This window comes from Epinephelus fuscoguttatus, linkage group LG7 (assembly GCF_011397635.1).
Source record: "Epinephelus fuscoguttatus linkage group LG7, E.fuscoguttatus.final_Chr_v1".
In the NCBI taxonomy this organism is placed as follows: domain Eukaryota; kingdom Metazoa; phylum Chordata; class Actinopteri; order Perciformes; family Serranidae; genus Epinephelus; species Epinephelus fuscoguttatus.
Window position 1 is genome coordinate 15,400,853 of NC_064758.1, and position 23,672 is coordinate 15,424,524.

The window sequence follows — 23,672 nt, forward strand, 5'->3', positions numbered from 1 at the left end:
TTGGACAGGTCTGCCGTGAAGTGTTTCACAGTGAGAAAAAAGAAAGACAGAGAGAAAGTTGTTTATAAGAGAACATCAGTTAAAGTGCTGCTTTCTGTTCTCCGCATCCCTCTCCTCCCTCCCCTCCTCAGAGTTTCTCTTTCATTTATTTCATTGCTCTTTTTTCTCACTCCGTCAGTTTCTCTCTCTCTCTCTCTCTACCTCCCTTGCTCGCTATCCTCTTTCTTCTCCCGCTCGCCTCTGTCTGCTGCCGTCACAGATTTCTTCCTCCCTCGCCTGAAATATGAATATTTTAGAGCTAAGAAGCTTAAAGGGAACAATGAAATGGCCCCCAAGTTAAATTATACTCCATTTCCAGAGTCACAGAAGAGGGACTTTTCTGAGTGATGAGCGCACCGGTGCCACGTGGGTGTGTCTTTCTCTTCTCTCACACACATATAAGCTTGTTGTTTCCTGCTTTTATGTCACATTTGTGATAGTTCCCCCAGATCTTACTTCCAGAGTTGCTAAATCAGGCAGCAGCACTGTAACCGATCAGCATGGTCCCTTCCGCAATCTTAAGTTACACTCGACACCTGGGTTACAAAGAGCGGACGTTGTTCAGAGCTAACATGCCTATAGATGCTGTGTGTATCATTAAAGGAAAAGGACGGGGGAGGCAGAATGAGACTAATTTGCATGCTTTTGGAGGCAGTTTGTTTTAGAGCTTTGTTAACAGAGTAAACAAAAGCAGTGCCTTGTAAGGGAAGAGCTGGTGGAGGTTTTTTTGTCTCACAATTAGACGAGTCACCCTTGTGCGTTGTAAAAGGGAAACTAAACATTCTGCTTAACCATCCATTTCCTGCTGAAAAACAATGAAGTGAGAGAAAATGTTTGGACACCAGTGCATCACTATTATCTGTGATGGTTTCTCGCATGGCTGTTAGTCTGCAGTGCATCAAGAGCAAGCCAAAGCCGATTTTATACCAATATGGCCTTGAGGGCTCAACAGAAATGCTTCTTAAACTGCAAAAAACCCCACATTTCTAATGTGTCTGCAATCTCTAGGAAAAATGACTATATTCCTTTGAAATCTGTGTTGGGGATAAAGTGCTCGCCAGCAAGTCAAAGATAACTCTGGTGGAAAAACATATCTTATCTTGGAAAGAAAAAACCCTACAGAAAATACAGGCAATACATTTCTGTGGAGGATTGTAGTGCATAATGTTTGCTGAAGAGGTCTGTATTTGATTCCAGCCCGCATGAATGGTATTAACTCAGACACAGTTTTGCCTTTTTTCTGTTGGAGGGTGTGTTTTTTTCTAACTCATCTGAATTTCAATCCAAAATAAAATGACAAAAAAACCTCTGAAGTACAGCGGTGGAAGATTATTTCCTCACTTGAATATTATCACCGTTTATTAACAACAAAGATTCTTTTAGATTCAATTTACCGGTCCAACTGCTGGGAAAGGCAGGGGAGACATAGGGGTGAGGATGACATATTAGTAAGCAAAATTGATTTAGTTGGGGACACTGTCATTTGAATAAAATGGAACTACTGAAAAAGAAGGAAAGTCATTTAGAGCGAATTTAGAAATAATAGCAGTTGGAAGAGAAATGGAGATCAGGCGGCAGCTGCCTCATTGTGCGAGTTTGAGGAAAATGAGTGTAGATTTTCAGAGGAGGATAAATTAGTTTCTGAAGGTTATTTCTTTTGTGCTCAAAGGGCAGGATATGAAGTGAGAGAGCAAGCTCTCTTTAATAGCTCCAACTGGGACATAAGAAGCTCAAGGCAGAAAATGGGTCTTGACCCTGTAATCACCGAGAAGGGACTACATAAATGGTCATGACAGGGCTTAGCAGCACTGATCAATAACAGAGTGAGAAGTCCTTATATGGGCCTCTAAAACCTGTTACCTGCTAGCAGTCATATATTGGATGACATTCACATCTGAAGCCATAGTGCATCATTGAACAGAGATGAGTTACAATATTTTGGGGTTTTGGCCTGTTGGTCAAACAAAGATGAACATTTGAAGACGTCACCTTGGATTCTGGAGAAATTGAAATGGGCATTTTTCAGTATTTCCTAACATTTTACAGACTAAATTTTAATCAATAAAAATTGTCGCAGCCCAACTGATGATTGTTGTCAGCATGTAGACTGCCAGAGGACCCTAGTTCTCAGAGAACTAGTTTGCACACACTTTAAAAATGTTTTAGATACAGAGATAATGCCACACTTTTCAACAGTCTCATTCATAGTGCTGCACTTGCTTGTAAACACAGAAAATGACAGAAATAGTCATTCAAAGAACTATGAAAGAGGGCTTGAGTAAGATGCCCTGATTACTTGAGTTTTTCCAATACCAGTGCAAGTATTGGAAATGCCATCGATAGTGCCTGAAATGCTTGATTGGATATTGGTGTGTACTAAGCCCCGTTTCCACCAAACACTTTTGGTGTGGTCCCTTTGGAACCAAAAGTACCCTTCAGACATGTTACCTAGACCCTAGTGTTTCCACCACAATCAGTACCCTTCTACATTGGTGGGGCTGTTGTCACTCTGTGCTACGTCCAGCACTCAATGTATTTCCTCATTACAAGTAACACAGATGGAAGTCTGCACCTCATTTATCGTCCACAGCACTAGGCTGCACACCAACATTTTCAGAACAAAACAACACAGGCAACAGTGAGAGACTCTCTCCATGGGATATTTAAAAATAGTAGGTTTGTGCGTTTAGTCCTGCTCAGGCAAGCTTGGGGGTTTAGTGTTGCCGGAGCTCACAGGAACGGTGCTCTGTGGCGCTTTTTTTCTCTCAGAGTGAGGGTTAGAATATATGCCGTTCACATAATCCAGTCGAAATTAATATACCGGTATATAAACACTTGAAGATCCACCCATTACTAAAAGTGTATGTCATATATCATATATATCAACTCATGCATTGAGTAACATAACAAGTTAACGTACCACCTTAAAAGTCGCTGCAAGAGGCAGCAATTCATCCTTTCATTTTATAGTTACAGTTTACTAATGTATAAAACTCTCCACAGTATGAACAGTGGTTTCTGGCTCAAAACCAGCCACAGCTCAGCCCTGAGCAGAGTGACCGTCCACTATTGACCAATCAACGGACTGTAGTGTTCACAGCTCCACCTTTTAGTACCAGATCTGTGTGCTAGGTACCCCAACAGAAGTGGTACCAAAAATAGGGATACTACAAAACAGTTCCTTTGGTACCATGCACAACTTTTCACAGTGGAAACGGGGGAGAAAAAGGGCTTTAGGGTATTTCTGAAGTTATTCTACCATTCAACAAGCACTTCTGTTAGAGTGTACACACTGACACCCTACAGGCCCAGAAACACCAAGCTGACTTCAGAGAACTAGCAGTAACAAAGGTCCCCTGCTGCATCGCCTGACATCGCCGTGTCTCAACAAGAGAGTTGAACAAGAACACAATGCAAAGACTACAGCTGACATCCATCCAGCACATGCATGCTACGTGCAAAGATATAACTCTCCACACCAGCAGATGGTGGTAGAATGTATTTGTCATTCAAAAAGGTAAACAGGAAGACCATCTTAATGCTAGTTAGCACATTAACAACACAATTCAGTGTTGAAAGAACAAAGTATATTTACCATGCGCCGGTGACCAATAACACAAACCATCACAAAACGTTTCTGCAAAAGAGCTCAGTGGCTTAAGAAAAACAATCTTACCTTATGGAACAAGTTTGTTTTGGTCTTACTGACTCTTGACTTAACCTCTTTGTTTACTTTCCTCACTTCTGTTTCTCCTCTCGTGCACTGAGCTGAACTGCCAATCAGAATGATTTCATTCCCCAACTGGCTCCGCCAACGCCAATTCAACATGCTGAATCATAAAAAAAAAAAGCTGCGGGGCTGATGAGGAATTAAGACAACAGACCCTCACCGACAGCCCAACATTGACTGACAACCGACTGTCGGATTGGTGTGACAGGGCCTTAAGACTGTGTACAAAATCCCTCACCATTTACTACAGTACATTATATGTATCCCCACCATTTTATTTGACTGTCTCTAAAAATCCCACAATACAATGCCTCATGCAGCACTACACTTGTCAGTGATGAAGAAAAATGACTTTGATTTTGTTGGATCAAAGACTGCAAGCTCTCAATTTACCACTTTCTATAAAGTAAACTATTGAGTGTTTATGATGTAACCAGTAAGGAAGCGATTTAAGGCACAGCCAAAAGCTCTCTATTGAAACCTAATAGATGCTCTACCAATTCTTTAAAGGATAGAAAATGAACTCATAGAAGATTGGAGTCTAAACAAATTCAATAGCACAGCTATTATGTGTCATCATCGTCTCTCTCAGAGGAAAATGTCTTCATTTTCATGTGAAAGAGCAGTGATGACCAAGATGCCAAAGCAGAGTTCAGCTGAAATATATAATAAGTTAAAAAAAAAAAAAGCCAAATGATTCTATGACTCATACAATAATTACATCTTTTCAAACTCCTTTGATGCTTCAACTTGACAATATAATTAATAACGTTCCCTCTCATTTCTGATTACCCACATTATATCACATTATATTTGATTATCTGTTTGCCTTATATTGCTGTTTATTTGTGTGGGAGTTCACGCAAACACAAACACACTGACGAACAGTACATAGAGGGCAATGTAAGGTGGGGCAATTTAGCAATATTGTGATTTAAGACAAGATATCATCTTTGATTTTGGATATCATAATATTGTAAGTGTTGTCTTTTCCTGGTTTTAAACTGTCTATTACAGTAAAGTTATGTAATTTTCTGAACATACCAGATTGTTATTAAAATTATATAACTTTACCCTCTTAGTCATTATGTCCACATAACTGATGATTATTTTTTAAAAATCTCATTGTGTAAGTATCTTGTGAAAGCACCGATAGTCAACCCTACAATATAGTCACAACATAGACATGGAGGTATTTGGTCAAAAATATTGCATTTGATATTAGATTTTCTCCATATCACCCAGCCCTAATGCACTGTATATTTCATAAGTGTGTTTTGCGTGTGTCTAATGCAATTCTACACAGCTGCACACTTATGAATGCTTGGGAAACTGAGATCTAAGATAAAAGCTAAAACTATAAGAAAATCCAGTGTAGAAAACTTTGTGTTCTGCTTGATCCTCAAACATAAGATATGTCACTTTGTTACTCTGTGTTTTGTTCTGTCATACAGTTACAATTTATTTCACTCTGTTTTCCTTCAATGGTCAGACCGCAGTCAGCTTTTGCAATCACAACAATTAATGCAAATTCAATCAATTCAGTTGTATATAATGTATATATGGATATATTGTGTATATTGATATATATGGATAATAAATGTTCATCTGCAATTTTCTGCAGTGGCTTTTTTCTTCCTCTTTGGCAGTTTTGGCGGTGCCTTTGCCAGTGCAGCTGATTACGATAGCTCCACCAAATCGTCTTAAAGCCATAATTGCAGTTACAAATGGCAGAATGCTTGAAGTGCAATGCCTGCTAGAAAACAGTGTTTTCCATTATGACCCCTATCAGTGCTTTGTCAAGAGCTGGAGGTAGGACGAAATTTGGCGGAGGCAGCTGCCTCATAATTCTCTATGAGGACATTAAATAATTGCTTATTTGGTGTAATAACAATGCTTTATAGTAATTTAGGTCATGTTTCCTTAGTGTGCAAGTCCACTTTGAGACAAAGTTTATGACTTCAATGCTTTTGTATTACTGGGTTTATTAGAAAAAATGGAGGTAGTGAGGGGGAAAAATGTTTGTTTTTTTTAATGAATTATTAGTATTTCCTCACCTACCACACTGGAGCACACGAAGATGAAGCCAATTATGCATTGTGGAAAAAAGAAGGTTTAAACTGCAAGACTCAGACTTTCATACATTTGTCACAGGTCAGCGTACAAACAGAGACAATGGTTGTCATGGATTCTGACTGCACAAGAATTGCTGGTCTTTGTGGTCTTCAAAAAACAGAGAAACAAAATAATGTGTTGAGGTTAATGTTGTATTAAAAGCTATAAAAGGCTATAACAAAAGCTAAAACCACCAAGGCCTAGCTTTGGTGCTTCATAGCTTTTGCAAAGTAGATTATATTTATGCATGGCACCATCAGAAGCCGTCAGCTATTCGTCAGTAAGTTTTTGTGTCAGTACTTTGTGAAATCAATGTGTAGGCTGTTGTAAAAGGTAATAATAACTCTACAGATGGCAACTGTCATCTCAAGGGGTGTGTGTGTCTGTGTGTGTGTGTGTGTGTGAGAGAGAGAGAGCAAGAGAGTGTGAGAAAGAGAAAGCAGATGAAATTATGTATGTCCCACATGAGTTTTGTATAAGCCAATTACCAAGTGAGTTACACAACTCTGGCAATCTTTCTCTTACCTTTGAAAACCAGCAAACAAAAGAAAATGCCTCTCACACACGGTAGTCATGGAGAAGATGCAAGTTGGCTGTTAACATCACTTTCCATGTTTTAACCCATTGATAACACAGCAGTCAGGACACTGACCTACACATCTGCATCTATGTCAAGACATGCATGTTTGTGTGTGTTTGTATGTGTGTGTGTGTATGTGTTGCTACCCACACAGTGGATGTTAGCTCCCCCATATTGAGGGTGAGTCATCCATGGCAAGAAACAGTGGCAGCATCATTAGCATGCCGCTCTCATCCTCCCACTCCCCTACTCCTTAACAGATTTTAACTGGCACAGCGCTTCCACTGATAAATCACTGTTGCCCTACTGCTGAAACACTCCCATAATTCACAACCAAAAATATTAAGTCAAACACACACACATACTGCTGCCTTCCTATTTCCCTTCTCATACCACTTGTCCCTAAGCATAGTATAACTCATGCCACTTTCATCCACTGCACATATTCCACCACCATGAGCGCACTATTGGTTCCACTCGGAAAGAAACCCCTCATGCTGGTACAGTCCAACCCTGAACACCAACAGGACACACACCAAAACCAATACTCTTGGCCTTCCTGCCCTGTATCACTCAGCTCCAGCCAATTTGTTCCTACTGAAGACATAAATCTTTAATAATAGGTCACAAATATATAGTTTTGTGTGTTTTTTTTTTTTTGTTTTGTTTTAATCAAAGTTACTCAAACCCGAGTAAATGGTGTTTTTATTCAGGACTATGCCGTAATTCTTCATGGCATAGATTCAACATGGTGCTGGAAATATTCCTCAGAGATTTTGGTCCACTTTGACATGATAGCATCACGCAGTTACTGCAGATGTGTTGGCTACACATCCATGATGCGAACCTCCACCATATCATCATGTTCAAGAAACCAGTTTGAGATGAGCTTTGTGACATGGTGCGTTATCCTGCTGGAAGTAACCATCAGAAGATGGGTACACTGTGGTCATAAAGGGATGGACACGGTCAGCAACAATACTCAGGTAGACTGTGGTGTTTAAACAATGCTCAGCTGCTATGAAGAGGCCCAAAGTGTTCCAAAAAATATCCCCCACACCATTACACCACCACCACCAGCCTGAATCATTGACACAGGCAGGATGGATCCATGCTTTCATGTTGTTTACGCCAAATTCTGACCCTACCATCTGACTGAGACAGATATTGAGACTCATTAGACCAGCCAATGTTTTTCTAATCTTCTGTTGTCCAATTTTGGTTGGCCCGTGCGAATTGTAGCCTCAGTTTCCTGTTGTTAGCTGACAGGAGTGGCACCCAGTGTGGTCTTCTGCTGCTGTAGCCCATCTGCTTCAAGGTTTGACGTGATGTTGGTTCAGAGATGGTCTTCTGCAGACCTTGGTTGCAAAGAGTGGTTATTTGAGTTACTGTTGCCTTTCTATCATCTTGAACCAGTCTGGTCGTTCTCCTCTGACCTAAGGCATCAACGAGGCATTTTGGCTCACTGAAGATTTTCTCTTTTTCGGACTATCCTCTGTAAACCCTAGAGATGGTTGTGTGCGAAAATCCCAGTAGCTCAGCAGTCCCTGAAATACTTAGACCAGCCTGTCTGGCATTAACAACCATGCCACGTTCAAAGTCACTGATGACTGATGACTGACTGATGCTCCGTTTTAATTTCAGCAGGTCATCTTGATCATGTCTACATGCCTAAACGCATTGAGTTGTTGTCATGTGATTAGCTATTTCCATTAACGAGCAGTTGAACCAGTGTACCTAAGACAGTGGCCGATGAGTGTACATTTAATGCTCTATTGATTATTTTAAGTAGGATGGTATGTTTCAGATTGACTCATGGTAATGAAGGAACATGCCAGCTAGTGCAACAGTGAGGCCCATTTTTGTGTTTTTAATAGGTTTTGTAAAACAGTGGAGCTCTATGGCACAGAGGAGAAAGTCAGATTAAGCTTTTGCTGCAAAAGCAATACATGTTAGTAGGAAAAATTAAGAAAACAGAATACCGTCAGCAGAATCCTTTCACTTTAGAATAATTGTTTTAAGACATAAAACAATAAAGTGCAAAAAGAAGAAATAGAGCACCAGAGATGATTAAAAATCTAGTGGAAACACTTTGTTTGGTCAGACAATGTCTGTCCAAAATGACTGTCTTAGCAGTCTTTGATGTTTGTCCAAAATTTTCTCATAAAATAGTTTGTAAGATGAAAATGCACAAACAAAGATTTGTATGATTGACTTAGTGCCCCAAGAATAAATGTTCTTACCGGTTAAGTTAGGCTTTGGAAAAGAAACATGGTTGGACGTCATCAAGTTACGTACTGAACAGAAAGTTAGCTTTCGGAAAGTAACGTTATGTACCACAAAAGTAATGCTTTGATAAAGAAAGGCATTTGTATCGTAACTCATTTTCTTCAGCATTGATCTAACAAAACAGCTAGTGTTAAATTAATATGAGCATCGTTTTTAAATGTTACTGTGCTAGCTGATCATCAACAGCAACATCTGTATCTGGAATTCCAGTTCCTGCATTGACAGCCCATGATGCAGGCCTGATGGCATGCAATCAATAAATGACATTTGATCCTGGCACTACATTTTCCCCATGAGGAATCAATAAAGTTTATCTTGTTCTGTTGATAATCAAAAGGGCTGTGCCTTAGGGACCAGCTGAATTCCCAAACAAGTAACGGCTATGTTTCAGATGAGATGAGGATAACCTGCCTTTTGCTGAACAATACCATGTCAGGGGATGTGTGAATTCCCTCGCACTAGACTTTAAAGACTCTTGTCACACTAGGGTATAAGAGAAATACCAGGCTTCCTTTAACAGATCACACAAATTGAAATGTTGCCAAAATCTGAATCAGAAACCCTTCATGCACGACATTTGCCTTGATAAAAGGTTCAGTGACATCCAAAGGACTCCAAATAATTTAAAACTTGCAATAGTTGAGCTTCCAGTAGTGACTGATGGATCCTACTGATAAAGTATCAGCTCTGTGTATCTCACAGTGTTCATAAGTGTCTCCTGGAGGTCACTTTGTTCAGTTTGGTCAAATTCTCCAAATATATTATTTCAACAGAGGAAAAGAGGCAGTGACTCTCAGTCTTTTAAGGGTTCATGAATCTATCTTTCCTCCCTGAACCACTGTGCACTCTCTGTCTTGTCTGACTTATAGGGTCTATAACCGGTCGCAGTCTATTTCGTCTAATCATTGGATCGTCAATCATGACGTAGACCTGCATTTCATGAATATTTGATGTGAGCCAAGTGCATTAAACCACATTCCTTTGCACTGCATCAGTTACAATGGATACAGGCCTAATAATGATAAGGAGAAGGCACTCAGCTGGCACATTCGGAGGTGCAGCCAAACTCGGTGTCCTCAGAGAACAATGTGCGAGACGCCTGCTATTTCAGAAATGCACAACCTCTTTTGTCTTTTTTTATAGTACCACGTCCACAGGGGCAGTCCTACTTTGAGTGAGTTTTCTTCTTTTAGGACAAATGAAAACTTCCTGGAGCTTTGTTGCCAGAGTCTTTCTCCATTCATTAAATCAGCCCAAGGCATTTTGTTCTGCCTGCGGCATGGCATCGGTCCTCGCCTGCTTCCCTCCTCCTCTTCATCTTCCTCTGTGCGCCCAGGTCTTTTGATCACAAGCCAAGATGTTACATAATTTCTGACAAGATCTCAGGCCCTTTCATCAGCAGTAATATATTTTATTGAAGATTTAGGTGAGCGGTTGCTACAGGTCATTTCAGGTGAGGTAGCCTCTGGCTTCATTCAAACTTGGGGAAGGCAGTCAGGTTCAAGCAACCCTGAAGATGAATAGTGTTAGTTTCTTAAAGTGGAGGTCAGAGTGTGTTTGGAGAGGGTCCAGAATCACAGTTCAAATTAGCCTGGTGCTCATTAAAGTATGCGATGAAGCTATGGAAAGTAGCTATAGCAGTTACATGAAAAGCACATCAAGTAGGGCACCGGCTGTATAATATATAGGAAAGTGGACTGTAAAAAGAAGCCACTCTCTGTAATAGTTTGTCGGGCTAAAAATAGCAATACTTAAGAGGAGATTATGTGAAGACTGTATGTCAGACTAGCAGCCAGCATAAAGGATTCGTCTCATGCTGCACTGTACATTCATCTGCCACCCCATTCCTCTTCATTTTTGTCACTCCGTTTCTGCCTTCATACCAATTTAAGCACAGACACGCTGGCGTGAAGTAAGAAACGCACACATACACACGTTCCCTCACACAACGGTGAAACTGAGTTGGCGGGTGAGGTGTCAGCATCACTTCAGAGACAGCTTGATGACAATCCAGCTGGAGTCACACTTTTAAAGGTCACACACATATCACACACACTTTCTTTCTCTGTCTGTCTGTCTCTCTCTCTCTCTCTCTCTCTCTCTCTCTCACACACACACACACACACACACACACACACACACATACACGTACAGACACCCTTTAATTAAAAGCTGCAATCAAGCTGACTTCTGCATGTATTAACACCTCTCAGAGACATGAGAATGTCGTCATACCACTGAAGTTATAAAAGTCTGGAACATTTTACTAATCTACGCAACTTAGGCTGGTTGTGAAAACCTTCAAAGAACATCGCACAGATGAGGAAAAAAAACTGTCAGTGCTCCAAAATAAGATAGTTATTCATGCTAACATGCCACTTACCTCACAGCAGAAAAAGAAGTTGTAGCCTACTTTCCACTATTTGTATTTGGTCAGATACAGTGTCATGTAAAATATATAACTATATATTTAACAAGTGGTGGAACATAACTTAGTACATTTACTCAGGCACTGTACTTAAGCACAAATTAGAGGTATTTGTACTTTATTTGAGTTTTCTGTTTGTTTTCCTTGTTTCATATCATTCATTCATGTTTAATCTGCATCCTGTTTTATTTTGTAGATTCTCTCCTCATGTGTCGTGTCTGGTTTTACTTCCTGTGTCTGTGTGTTTTCCTGCCTGTTTTCTGTCACACCTGCCTCGTTAGTCCTTCCCCGGTCCAAGAGTCTTCCCCTCACACCTGTTCTGTATTAGTCCACCCTAGTGTTCCCCTCCACACCATTGTTGTTAGCCAATCCCCATTCTCCTCCTTTTGCCCATGTCTTCCTACTCCAGCTGTGGCTTGTTCTTGTGATTAGTTTCCTGTGTATAAATATAACTGTTTCTCTTTGTCCTTGTTCCTTGTGTTCGTTCCTGTGTTCATCCCTGTATTCTTGGTGTTGTTCCCTGCTCCGTTTCCTGCCTTTTGTCTTGGGTTCTGTTTGGATTTTTTACCTGAGTTCACTGTATTATGTCAGTTGGTTTTCAGTTAGTTTTGGTTCTTCTGTCATTTGGACTGTCTTTTACTTGCCTGTTCTGGATGTGTTTCATCAACTTTATTAAAGCTCGCTTTTTTGTTTAGCCTCAAACCTGCCTGCCTGCTGCTCTGCATGTGGGTCCTTCCTGAAGTGAAACTTGACAAAGTGCTTATAAAATATGATGTTTTTATTAATCAATCCTCCCAAACGTTAATACAAGCACAGCTAAAACAGTTAGCCACTTATTCAATTAGCTGAGTGATTACAAAAATTATTTTGCAGCTATTTAGGATAACATTTTTAGGTTTTTTGGGGGGGGTTGTATTAGTGCTTTTACTTAAGTAAAGGAACTGAACACTTCCTCCACCACTGTACTGAGCACATGCTGCCACAACCCACTGCCACTACTTATTTAGCCCAGTGAATGTCCAGACAATCCAAATGTGTTACATGTGATCAACTGTTACAGTAAAAATGATCATTTGTTGTAGCCGAAGAAGCAAGCTGAAGTGGTTTTCTATACTTCATTCTTATGAGAATGTCTCCTGGTCTGGATCACTCCCTGTGGAGGAACTCTGGGAACATCCAACTGAAAGAAAAACCAGGGGCTGACCCAAAACACACAGAAGAGATTATACATCTCAACTACAGTGGGAAAGCCTTGGTTGGAGGATGTCACTAGGGCAAACTGATGTCTGGTCTACTTTTCTTGGCCTGCAGCTGTGATTCAGACCCAGAAAAGCAGTGGATATGGATGGCTAAATGGTGCTAGCCAGTGTTGTCAAGCGATTTTTATTGATGGCTGCACTCTCAATTTGTATTATGGCAAAACATGTACTTTGCAATGCAGAGTAGTACTATTTATAATCCATGATCTGCCAAAATGCAAAAGCTTATCCAAATAAAATAAAAGGCTTTAGCCCCAAAGGCAGCCCCTCCAGCAAGGGGTGTCAAAGCAAAGGCTCTAATCCGTCCCACTTGATGACTTTGCACACCTAATGGTGATGCACTTGTGAAGGCTAAGAGGTGCCGGGTTTCAGGAGCAAGTTTAACAGTGAGTAGCCTACTTCATGTAAAGTGCTGCTTCAAAGGCTTTTCCATCGTGACCGGAATACAGTTCTCTGAAAAAACAATGAATACTTGTTTTGTGTTGTACAAAATATCATCACAGGCTTTAGTAAAAAAAAAAAATCTGTATCAGACTTATATCTGAAAGCAATATTGGCAGAACCCTATTGCCAAAACGTTTTATTTGTAAATGGTTTGTAAGGCAAGCGATAACTTAAAATTCTTCCTCAGCAGCATCCACTTTGATTTGGTGTGGTGTGTGATGTTGCATTTATTTTTCTTCAGACATCTCAGCCTGTTTTCAGAATGTACTTCTTTACAGTAAAATAGAGGGAAAAAATTGAAGGTGTTGTTATGTATGGGTTATTATGCAATGGTTTTACTGGTCCAACCCACCTGAGATGAAATTGGCCTGTATGTGGTCCATGAACTACAATGACTTTGAGATCCCTGCCTGAGAGGCTTTAATGGTCACTTTCCTGAGGGTGGTGCTGGCAGTGGGGTTTGTACCATTGGGAGTACAAAGTGTGCCTCAGCAAATTTCATGGCAATCTGCCTATTAAATTAGGATTATTCTTGTGTATCCATTTATTAATTGATTAATTCATTCCCCTCTCTCCCCTCCCTCTTTTTTGGTCACAAAATCTGCACTGGGCCCTTCCACAGAATATTACTGCTTCTTTGCCATGGTGACAGTTTGGGACTCACTGCACTGGTGCTGGACAGCATGGAAAGTTAAGCAGGGCTGATTCTCCATAAAGCCTCCATTTGAATATAACTATATTTAAATAGGCTTGCTAGTCCCTAAAGAACAGGCTCCATCCCGAGGGTCTGAGGGCAGCTCTAGAAGGGGAGCACAGTTGGACCCATGAAAGGACAGTGCCCTCCTGTAAGAGTCTGAGGGTGGCCTGAGGCGAGGTCAATTTTACACACTCAATAATAGACTAAAGGGAGCAGTAGAAAAGGAAAAATACCTGAACCAGCCACCAGCAACCTCTTTTTGTCCTCTGTTTTAATTCAACTCTTACAGAAGCACTTTCGTTCAACTATTTCTTTTTTTGCCTTGTTCAAAGGTTCCCTGTGGCGTTATAGACCTCCATAAGTGTTATCAAGCAGTTTTTATGAACCATCCCCATTTTGTTTACCACAAAGATGCATTTACAAATGATAAAGTATCAGCTCCACTGATAAACAAATTTCTACGAAGAAGTCATCTACATCAAACTGAAACGACCATTGTTAAACAGAGGAGGTGGCGGCACCAATTATCGCACCTGCAATGCAGTCTTGGGATCCTCCTTAGACAAATGGACACCCATTCACACCTGGACCCATCTTACTATAACAACACACAAGCTGGCCGGGTGGGTGAACGACTGACATGACCTTAACAACTCTGAAACTCAGAGCTCACGTGACCTGAATAATTCTGTAAGGGCTTACATCCACAGAGAGTTTAAAGCCTGCAACTCCGCACCAGTCCATTAGAACTGAGGAAGTCACTTGGATGAGAGGCGAAACGTCTTCATGAAACTCAAGCAAGTGCAGTTGCCTATGATATAGCACTTAGGAATAAAAAAAAATAAAAAATAAAAAAAAAGACAACAAGAAAAAAACAACAACAATGTAAAAACATCAGTATCAGTATCGGCTGTCAGCCAAATTGTTATTTTAAACATAGGCAAGGCCCAGAATTTCACAATCAGTGCATCCCTACTTTTTGGTGAGAAACACTGAATGTACACATAACCTTTGTTTGTTGTTGTCTGAGAACTCCACAGAGCTCCTTCAATTGGTATGATCAGTGCACATAGGTGCAGCTAACATCATAACCTCTAGCTGATGAGAAATGACAATATTTTATGGGGGTTCGTCACCAACAAAGAGCATGTAGATTGACATATTGTTATAGATAGATTGTCAGTTATTTTGTATTTTGACCACTGTACCGTAGTCCAAAAAAGTCTTTTATTCATCAAGCTTTTTATGGGCCTCTTTACAGGTCATTTGATATTGGTTGCATTCTGCCTCCAGCTTGCTCTTTCCCACCTGCAGTGAATAAATATTTTTGAAATGTGCTGGGGTAAAAGCCTGTTTAATCTTTTTCAGTGTTCTCAGATCACAACTGCAATGCTATTCTGTTTTTAAACACAGGTACTGTGAATTCTAAATGCCAGAGATCTACATTTCAGTATAATAAACTGTGCTCAATATAGCAATCATAGTTTTGTAAGAATGTAAGAAATGTTTTTTTAAAGATATTTTTGGGGGGCATTTTTTGCCTTTAATGATAAGGACAGTTAAGTGTGAAGGGGGGAGAGAGAGGGGATGACATGCAGCAAAGGGCCACAGGCTGGACTCGAACCCGGGCCGCTGCGGCAACAGCCTTATATGTGGGGCACCTGCTCTACCACTAAGCCACCGACGCCCCAGAATGTAAGAAATGTTGTGGATAATACAAAATCATTACACCAAGTCCACACAATCTTCAAAATGAATTACAGGTACTGCAATATCATTGCAATACACTGAAACCATTATTTTTCCACACTGTTTACTCTACAGTACCATGGGAACTTTAAACCACTTATATAGCATAGGCTTTTCCATGCATATTCTTCACTCATCCATCAAAAACAGCCCATAAGCCCGAAGCCACCTGCAGCTCCCTATAACAAATATTTACACAGTTGTTCCATCTTTGTACACTTAGTATAAATTTACAAGGTAGAGGCACTAGTGCCTACCTTTAGCTCCACTTAATAAACTCTAACACTCCCTCGATCCCATATGTTTGAGTTTGAGGATCTGGCCCAGTAGTATCAAAGAGCAGTGGGAAAGCGATACGGAGTGACAGTGTTGTCATATCAATTCTCATCCCTCACAAAGACACATCTCACTTAGGCTGAAGTGAACAGATAGGGCCTGTGCAAAGCCACTGTACAAATAATTGCTGGTCCATAGTTGCACCTGTCAAATATGGTTAACCATCTGGGTTTCCGCAGACAAGAAAAGGGGAAGAGAATAGATAAGCTCCATTTAGTTTGGGAGTCAATATAGCTTAAATTGCAGTGGCAGCTGTAAAAAGGGCTTGTGCTTGCACACTTAAGAAACGGAAAGTGAGATAAAGGAAAGCATCAGGCTGGAGAGAATAATCTTGGCAGAGGTGTGTCAAGGCCATCGTGGCCATCTTTAATTTCAGGAGTTTAGTGAACTGTTGCCCTCGGAAGGATGAAAAGTTATCTGGATTTTGTATGTGCATTTATATCCCAAAACTATAAGGTGATTTGTTTTTCCCCTTTAAGCAGACCATATGCACTTAAAGAAAGTAGGATTAAGATGATAAAACAACATATTTGCCTTACAAGTTTGATAACTTCAATATTTCTCTCACACTGTATCTGTAGTTGATTTTTCTCAATAAAACATCTATTCATAGGTGCACAACTCAAACAACCAAACTGTAGATCTACAGTATTTTATGAGAATATGGATCTAAAGATGATTGTGCCTAATGTGTCATGTGCATGCACTATCAAGGCTGTGTGTGTTACAAAAGCTTGGCCTTACTGTGTTATGGCAGTCGGCATTGATCAGCTGCAGCAGCTGGCTCTCAAACTTCTCCAGGGATGGTTGGAGGGAGATGGTCAGTCTGCTCAGGGTGAAGGGCAGCATCTTTAGCAGCTGAGGCCTCAGCAGAGCATCTCCTGGTGACAATATGAACATGGCATTAATGTTTTAACATGCAGTGACATTTACAGGATTATATCATATTTAGAGCACTTCTGGGTCTGAAATGGAATTCCTCTTCCTGTAATTTGATGTCTCCGCTAAGAAGGTCATGTTTTCAGTGAAGTTGGGGGTTTATCTGTTTGTCAGCAGAATTACAGGAAAAGTACTCAGCTGATTTTCATGAAACTTGGTGGAAGGGTGTAGCATGGACAGAGGAAGAATCCATTAAATTTTGGAGTGCATCTGAGTCAGGGGTGGATACACAAATAATTTCTTACTTTCGTTAAACTACAATAAATGCACACAACTCTCACCTCAGACGTCACAAGCTGACATAAAGGTGGCTGAGCCAACATGGCGGTGGATAACAGTGCAGTGCTAACAAAGGCAACAGTGCTGACAGAACTATCAGTGTTAATGGGGGTTAGCTCACACTCACCAGGGTGACAAGGGGGGTTTATGCTTCCATAGTGATGCTATCAGCAGAGCTAACAGTGCTAACAGCAGCAACAGTGCTGGTACTGACAGAGCTAACAGTGTTACTGGGGTTTTACTCACACTCACCGTAGCGACCTGGGGGCGAACCACAACACTGTACCAACTATGGATGTCTAAAGAGAACTGGATACAGCACTGAAGGAGGGGCCCGTTCATTCTTATAAAAGTTGCTCAGTGGCTTGTGAAACCAAAACAGTTCAACTTCCTGGGTGCAAAATTACCCAGATAACATCAATGGGCCTATGGAGCAAGAGCACTACAAAAGTTTTGAGCTGAGCAGCTAACTTCTGGGATAGCTCTCTTCTTGACTCAACTTCAATGAGGATAAAATGATTTAACCTTGCAACTCCTCTAATTTTTCCAAATGTTGGGCTGAATGGATCGAACCCTTACGCTAAAATGAGTCATTTTGCAGGGGTTGTGATGCTCAAAGTAAAATCTCTTTCACAACGTTAATCAATGAGAAAAAGTCCTTTTGGGCCCACTGGCATCACATGACGGACTCTCAGGTTGTAATTCCACTGTTTGGCCACTGTGAAGAATGGCTTCAAAGCCAATCGCACTTCCTAAGGGCCTCGTCCCAACGTACATTATCAGCGGTAACCATTATATGAGCACTGCTCTTCAAGTGCCCTTTTAATTAATTTAGTTTTCAGCTCAGCAAATGTCTGTTGGTGTTGCTGTAGGGGAAAACCACCATTCAGTGTAATAAATATGTGAAACAAGTTGAGACTATTTCAGTATACTCCTATTTGTGACCCATTTACAAAGTTCCCAGACATTCTCCATCATCCCTAGAAAATTTATCATGGCACCCCAGAAGTTCTAGAAACCTAAAAGATAGAGGTCAAGTGGAAAAAACATGGTTTGATGCAGTGTGTTACAGCCATGCTGATTCAACTCGTGTGTGTGTGTGTTATCTTATAAAGTAAGCTGAAGTTCTCCATGTTACTTTATCAGCGGTGTCAACACCAGAGCCAAAGGGTTGGTTTCCGGAAACACTTAATGTTTCATGGCAGCTTTACTTATTAATATGTCTGCCTCACCCTGGACTCTAGTGACGCTCCACTTCAAATGGTACATACTCCTAGGATGTGGGGTTAACATTTTGTTGTGTGTATTTTTAACCACACTTGACTTACTGTCATATATCATACTCCCTCATGGAGATATCCATGAGCTGGATGAGGAAACACACCCCTTCTTTAGCAGCAACTGTTTACACCATCAAACCTTAACTCTTTGATTTCAATATATCTGATTAGAACTTCTCTGAGAGACAGCAGCTCCGTCTTAATGACTTCTCCATTGATTTGTGGTGAGCTGCCTGATGCCAACCACTGGAATATTTACACCACAGAGAGAGATACCACTGCTGGTGTCAAACAATCCAACAAAAACTATTTCCATCTGGAAACTTGGTGCAAACTGAATCAGAATCGATTGAAGAAAGCATCTCAGCCACTGGATGAATTGCGAGAGCCTGTGAAGTCCACAATCACCCCTTTCAGACACAACAAAGAGAAAATAGCCAGTGTGATTGTAATCTCTTCAAGAGTAATGTAGCCATCAAGCGTTTCATTGCAGCCCTTGTCTCTGGAGCGCAGAGTTGGACTGTTCTGAATGCGGCGTGAATATCAAACTGGTGGCTGTGGTCTTAAAAGGCAGCTTAGGTCTCTGCTGCTCACAGCCCCAGAACATGAAGAGGATTAGCCGGCTACCATACCTCCCACTGACTCCCAATGATTATAGCTCTGCACTGTCAGACTTCATTACATTCCCCCTTAGAAACTCACTTTCTAAGTACTGCAAACATTTCAACTTCTGATGGAAGTATGTTTCCAAAAAAAGACCACTATTAAGTATCATAATCAAGATCCTGTTTGTTACTTTGACAGTTAAAGAACATGTGTGAGGAGTTGCTGGAGTATGTTATGTAAGATTACACCTGATATATGCTGATGGTGTTGGGTTGAGCCATGTCATATTTTGATTAATCTATCTTGAGTTAAGGTGACCTCTTCGTTTACCTCAACTCTCAATTTCTCACAGAACTCTTTAATGTGCTGCACAGTAAACACAGACACCCTAAGTATAACTGTTTCCACCAACATAATAACTAGAGTTGTTTGAATAGAAAAAGCCCCAAATATTAAAAAAAAAAGAAAAGAAAAAAAGAAAACACTCAAAATTGTTGTGACTACCTCAAAACGGAGACTGACAGATGTAAAAAGTGTTTACCTTGTAATACTGCAATTTGTGCTGAAAAGACACCAGAATGAAGGAAAAATGTTAAAGAGACACAGGCAACAGGGACTTTAAAGTCTGCACAGAGAACTGGAGAGTAACGTAAACTTCAAGTGTGCTGTAACCCAGATCAGAAGGGTTATAAAATAATTACTATTTATGGCACAACACACCAGGTGCAACCATTTTCAGCCTTTTTTGTTTGCCAATTTTGGCAATTTTTTTTTTTAAATTATTATCATTATTATCATTTATCCAGCTCACACGTGATGTCCATAGTCCTGACTTCAGTCAATAAAATTCAATGTGTTTAAAATAATCTAAAAAAAAGATATACTACTCAGGATTTCCCTGAAAACAATGTATAGTCTCACACAAAAGCAATCCCTCCCAATCTTCTGACCAACTAAATGATATGTGGCGTGTATTTATCAGCAGTGATCCTGCACTCTGCTTGTATTTTCGTATTATGCCTCCACACTGACCATAGCCGTGGCTGGGGGCAGTATGTTTTCTGGTTGTCTGCTTGTCCATCCATATGTCCCATTCTTGTGAACGCGATATCTCAAGAGTGCCATAAGGGAATTTTTTCAAATTTGGCACAAACATCCACTTGGATTCAACAATCAAATGATTACATTTTGGTGATCATAGGTCAAAGGTCAAGGTCACTGTGACCTCATCTGTCTCATTCTTGTGAACGCAGTATCTCAAAAACACCTTGAAGAATTTTTTCCAGATTTGACACAAATGTACATTTGGACTCAACTATGAATTGATTAGAAATTGGAGCTCGAAGGTCAAGGTCACTGTGACCTTGTGTCTGTCTCATTCTCATGACCGCAATATCTTCAGAACACCTTGAGGGGATTTTTTGAGATTCGGCACAAATGTTCACTTGTACTCAACAACAAAGTAATTAGAATCTGGCGGCTGAAGGTCAAAGGGCAAGGCCACTCTGACCTCACAAAACATGTTTTTGGCCATAACTCAGTAATTCACATGCTGATTATGACAACATTTGACACAAATGTCTAAAGACACAATGATAAAGTGACGACCTTTAGTATCCAAAAGGTCAAAAATCAAATTCACTTTTACATCATAATGTTCTTAAAAAACACTTTTCTGGCCATTACTCAGTGTCAAATCTCAGGAGCAGAGGGGGAGACATTTGATCAGATACTGACAAGGTGACACTAATCTTGGGTGCCCACCTTGAAACTTTGCTGTTTGTGTAAATCTTTTGTGCTGCCAGGGCAAAGATGTGTGTGACACTTCATGTTTTCACAGACATGGATGTACACAGTAACTGCGACTTGACTAGTCTGTGGAGGCATACAACCGGTAATTAAGTTTTCCCAGTTAATTTCCTGTGTTTGGGATGTTTTTGGGTACAGCACACAAGTGAAATTGGGACTTTATAAAAAAGTAGCAACCACTTTCGAGACATAAGCAGCTCACATCCAAGAGGAAGTTACACAGCACCCACAAAAACACAAATACAGCAAGGCGAAAATGTCAAGCAAAATGCCAAGCTGGGTGAATCTAGGGTTGGCTTTCATTTTTGCTGGCGAACAGCAGCTGACAAGTTATGCATATACTTGTAATGAGACTAAAAGGGCTAACACGTGATCCAAAAACAAACTATCTGAATTTGTAAACCCAGTGTGATGTCATTAACTGACTGACAACACCAACTGACCCAGACTTCTCACACACTTTACTGTTTTGTGAAGTTTTTTCTCTTACACTAATCTAGTGCTGGGCAGTATATTGAAACAATATCAAAACAGTGATATGAGATTAGGTATGGTCTTAGATATTGGATATTGTAATATCTCGAGTGTTGTCCTTTCCTAGTATTAAAGGCTGCATTACTGTGAAGTGATGTAATTTTTCCACGCTTACCCGATTGTTCTAGCTGTTCTATTATTTGCTTTTACCCACAAAGTCATTATATCCACATTACTGATGTTTATATATCAGAAATCTTATGAAATATTTGGTTAACAATATTGTGGTATGATTTTTCCATATCGCTCAGCCCTACACGGATCCATTTATCCATGCATTTTTACATTAGTCCAGAGAAGATTAGCATGCTTTTTTACAACCAGTTGCTGCTTCACATTCCTACGCTTCCACATATTTACATATAGGCGTAGCACAGTCCTTTAATCTTGTCAAGTGAGGCCGCCTCAGAAGATACTGGAAGTCAAAGATCTTCCATCATCTTAAAAGACCATCTGTTATTGTAGGAGAGCATATTACTCATGTTTTGATTTTACACGTCCACCAGTTGTGTGACGTATACCTGTTGGAGAAGCTGCAAGCCCGGGAATGTTCTCATTTCCAGAAATAAGGATGTTCTCTGGAAGGAGGTGCATCGCGGAAACCAGCCCAGGATGTTTTTTAATCACACAGTCCAAATGTGCTCCATCAATAATCTTCAGGACACTGCTGTCTGCAGAAAAAGACATATCACAAATTGTTGTATGTAGAACTGTTTTAGTATTTTACATGCATTTCAAGAAACAAAAGCAAACTGCCAGTGTGAATACAAATGAGTTAGACTTGATATTCCAATCCACCGTCATCCCCGACCCACCAAAAGAATCAATCTCCTTGGTGCGTCAGACTCTAATATTTCCCCAAAAGCAATGAGTCACAGACAACATGACACCCAACACGCAGACCATTTTTCAATATTCCATTTGGGTGTTGGTGACCTAGGTGCAATGTTCCATTACACTGCGAGCATCGTTTTCCAGGGCTAAACCGAAATGACAACCATTCAAGTTGGAAGAGACGCTTCTCCAGAAGAGCACTGCAGCGTAGACGAGGCACAAGGTGTGAGCAATGAGGGAGACATTGTCATTTTTCAAGCAGGTCATCCAATGACAAGTGACGACCCGCAATTCCTGCCATCGACACAAAGCATTTGGAAGGTGAGCAAAGTGGTGTTTGATACGCTGCGTATGTTGGTTTTCTTCAAGCCTGAAAAGCATGAACAATCTTTCACTCTGACAGGGTTAATGATTGCGCCTTCAAAAGCATCAGTGACAATCAATACAGGAAGCTCCTTTCACTCCTATCGGCTGTTTCAACAAGGTGACAGTGAGCAATCTGCAGGTGAGTCGTTACAGAGAGTGAAGTGGTGGTGATGTCTGAGAGCATTTAAGTGCTGTGATAATTATCAGTGTGAACAGTGTTCGTCTAAAAATATAAAGATCGTTGTGAATTGTATGTAAATTCACAGGTATATGCAGAGCAAATAAATATAAATATATTTACAATATATACAGTACAGGCCAAAAGTTTGGACACACCTTCTCATTCAATGCGTTTTCTTTATTTTCATGACTATTTACATTGTAGATTCTTACTGAAGGCATCAAAACTATGAATGAACACATGTGGAGTTATGTACTTAACAAAAAAGGTGAAATAACTGAAAACATGTTTTATATTCTAGTTTCTCCAAAATAGCCACCCTTTGCTCTGATTACTGCTTTGCACACTCTTGGCATTCTCTCCATGAGCTTCAAGAGGTAGTCACCTGAAATGGTTTTCCAACAGTCTTGAAGGAGTTCCCAGAGGTGTTTAGCACTTGTTGGCCCCTTTGCCTTCACTCTGCGGTCCAGCTCACCCCAAACCATCTCGATTGGGTTCAGGTCCGGTGACTGTGGAGGCCAGGTCATCTGCCGCAGCACTCCATCACTCTCCTTCTTGGTCAAATAGCCCTTACACAGCCTGGAGGTGTGTTTGGGGTCATTGTCCTGTTGAAAAATAAATGATCGTCCAACTAAACGCAAACCGGATGGGATGGCATGTCGCTGCAGGATGCTGTGGTAGCCATGCTGGTTCAGTGTGCCTTCAATTTTGAATAAATCCCCAACAGTGTCACCAGCAAAACACCCCCACACCATCACACCTCCTCCTCCATGCCTCACAGTGGGAACCAGGCATGTGGAATCCATCCGTTCACCTTTTCTGCGTCTCACAAAGACACGGTGGTTGAAACCAAAGATCTCAAATTTGGACTCATCAGACCAAAGCACAGATTTCCACTGGTCTAATGTCCATTCCTTGTGTTTCTTGGCCCAAACAAATCTCTTCTGCTTGTTGCCTCTCCTTAGCAGTGGTTTCCTAGCAGCTATTTGACCATGAAGGCCTGATTCGCGCAGTCTCCTCTTAACAGTTGTTCTAGAGATGGGTCTGCTGCTAGAACTCTGTGTGGCATTCATCTGCTCTCTGATCTGAGCTGCTGTTAACTTGCGATTTCTGAGGCTGGTGACTCGGATGAACTTATCCTCAGAAGCAGAGATGACTCTTGGTCTTCCTTTCCTGGG

At 40.7% G+C, this 23,672-nt stretch overlaps 1 protein-coding gene across 2 annotated transcripts in view; it reads right to left on the bottom strand.

The window, feature by feature from the left end:
- Positions 1-23,672, bottom strand: part of nphp4 (nephronophthisis 4) — a 228,977-nt gene that overhangs the window by 159,705 nt on the left and 45,600 nt on the right. For both annotated transcript variants that reach the window (XM_049581243.1, XM_049581242.1), the window contains 2 exons: positions 21,635-21,784; positions 16,411-16,547 (listed from right to left, as the gene is read on the bottom strand). In XM_049581243.1, coding sequence (XP_049437200.1) covers positions 16,411-16,547; positions 21,635-21,784 — 287 coding nt within the window. The remainder of the gene's footprint in view (positions 1-16,410; positions 16,548-21,634; positions 21,785-23,672) is intronic.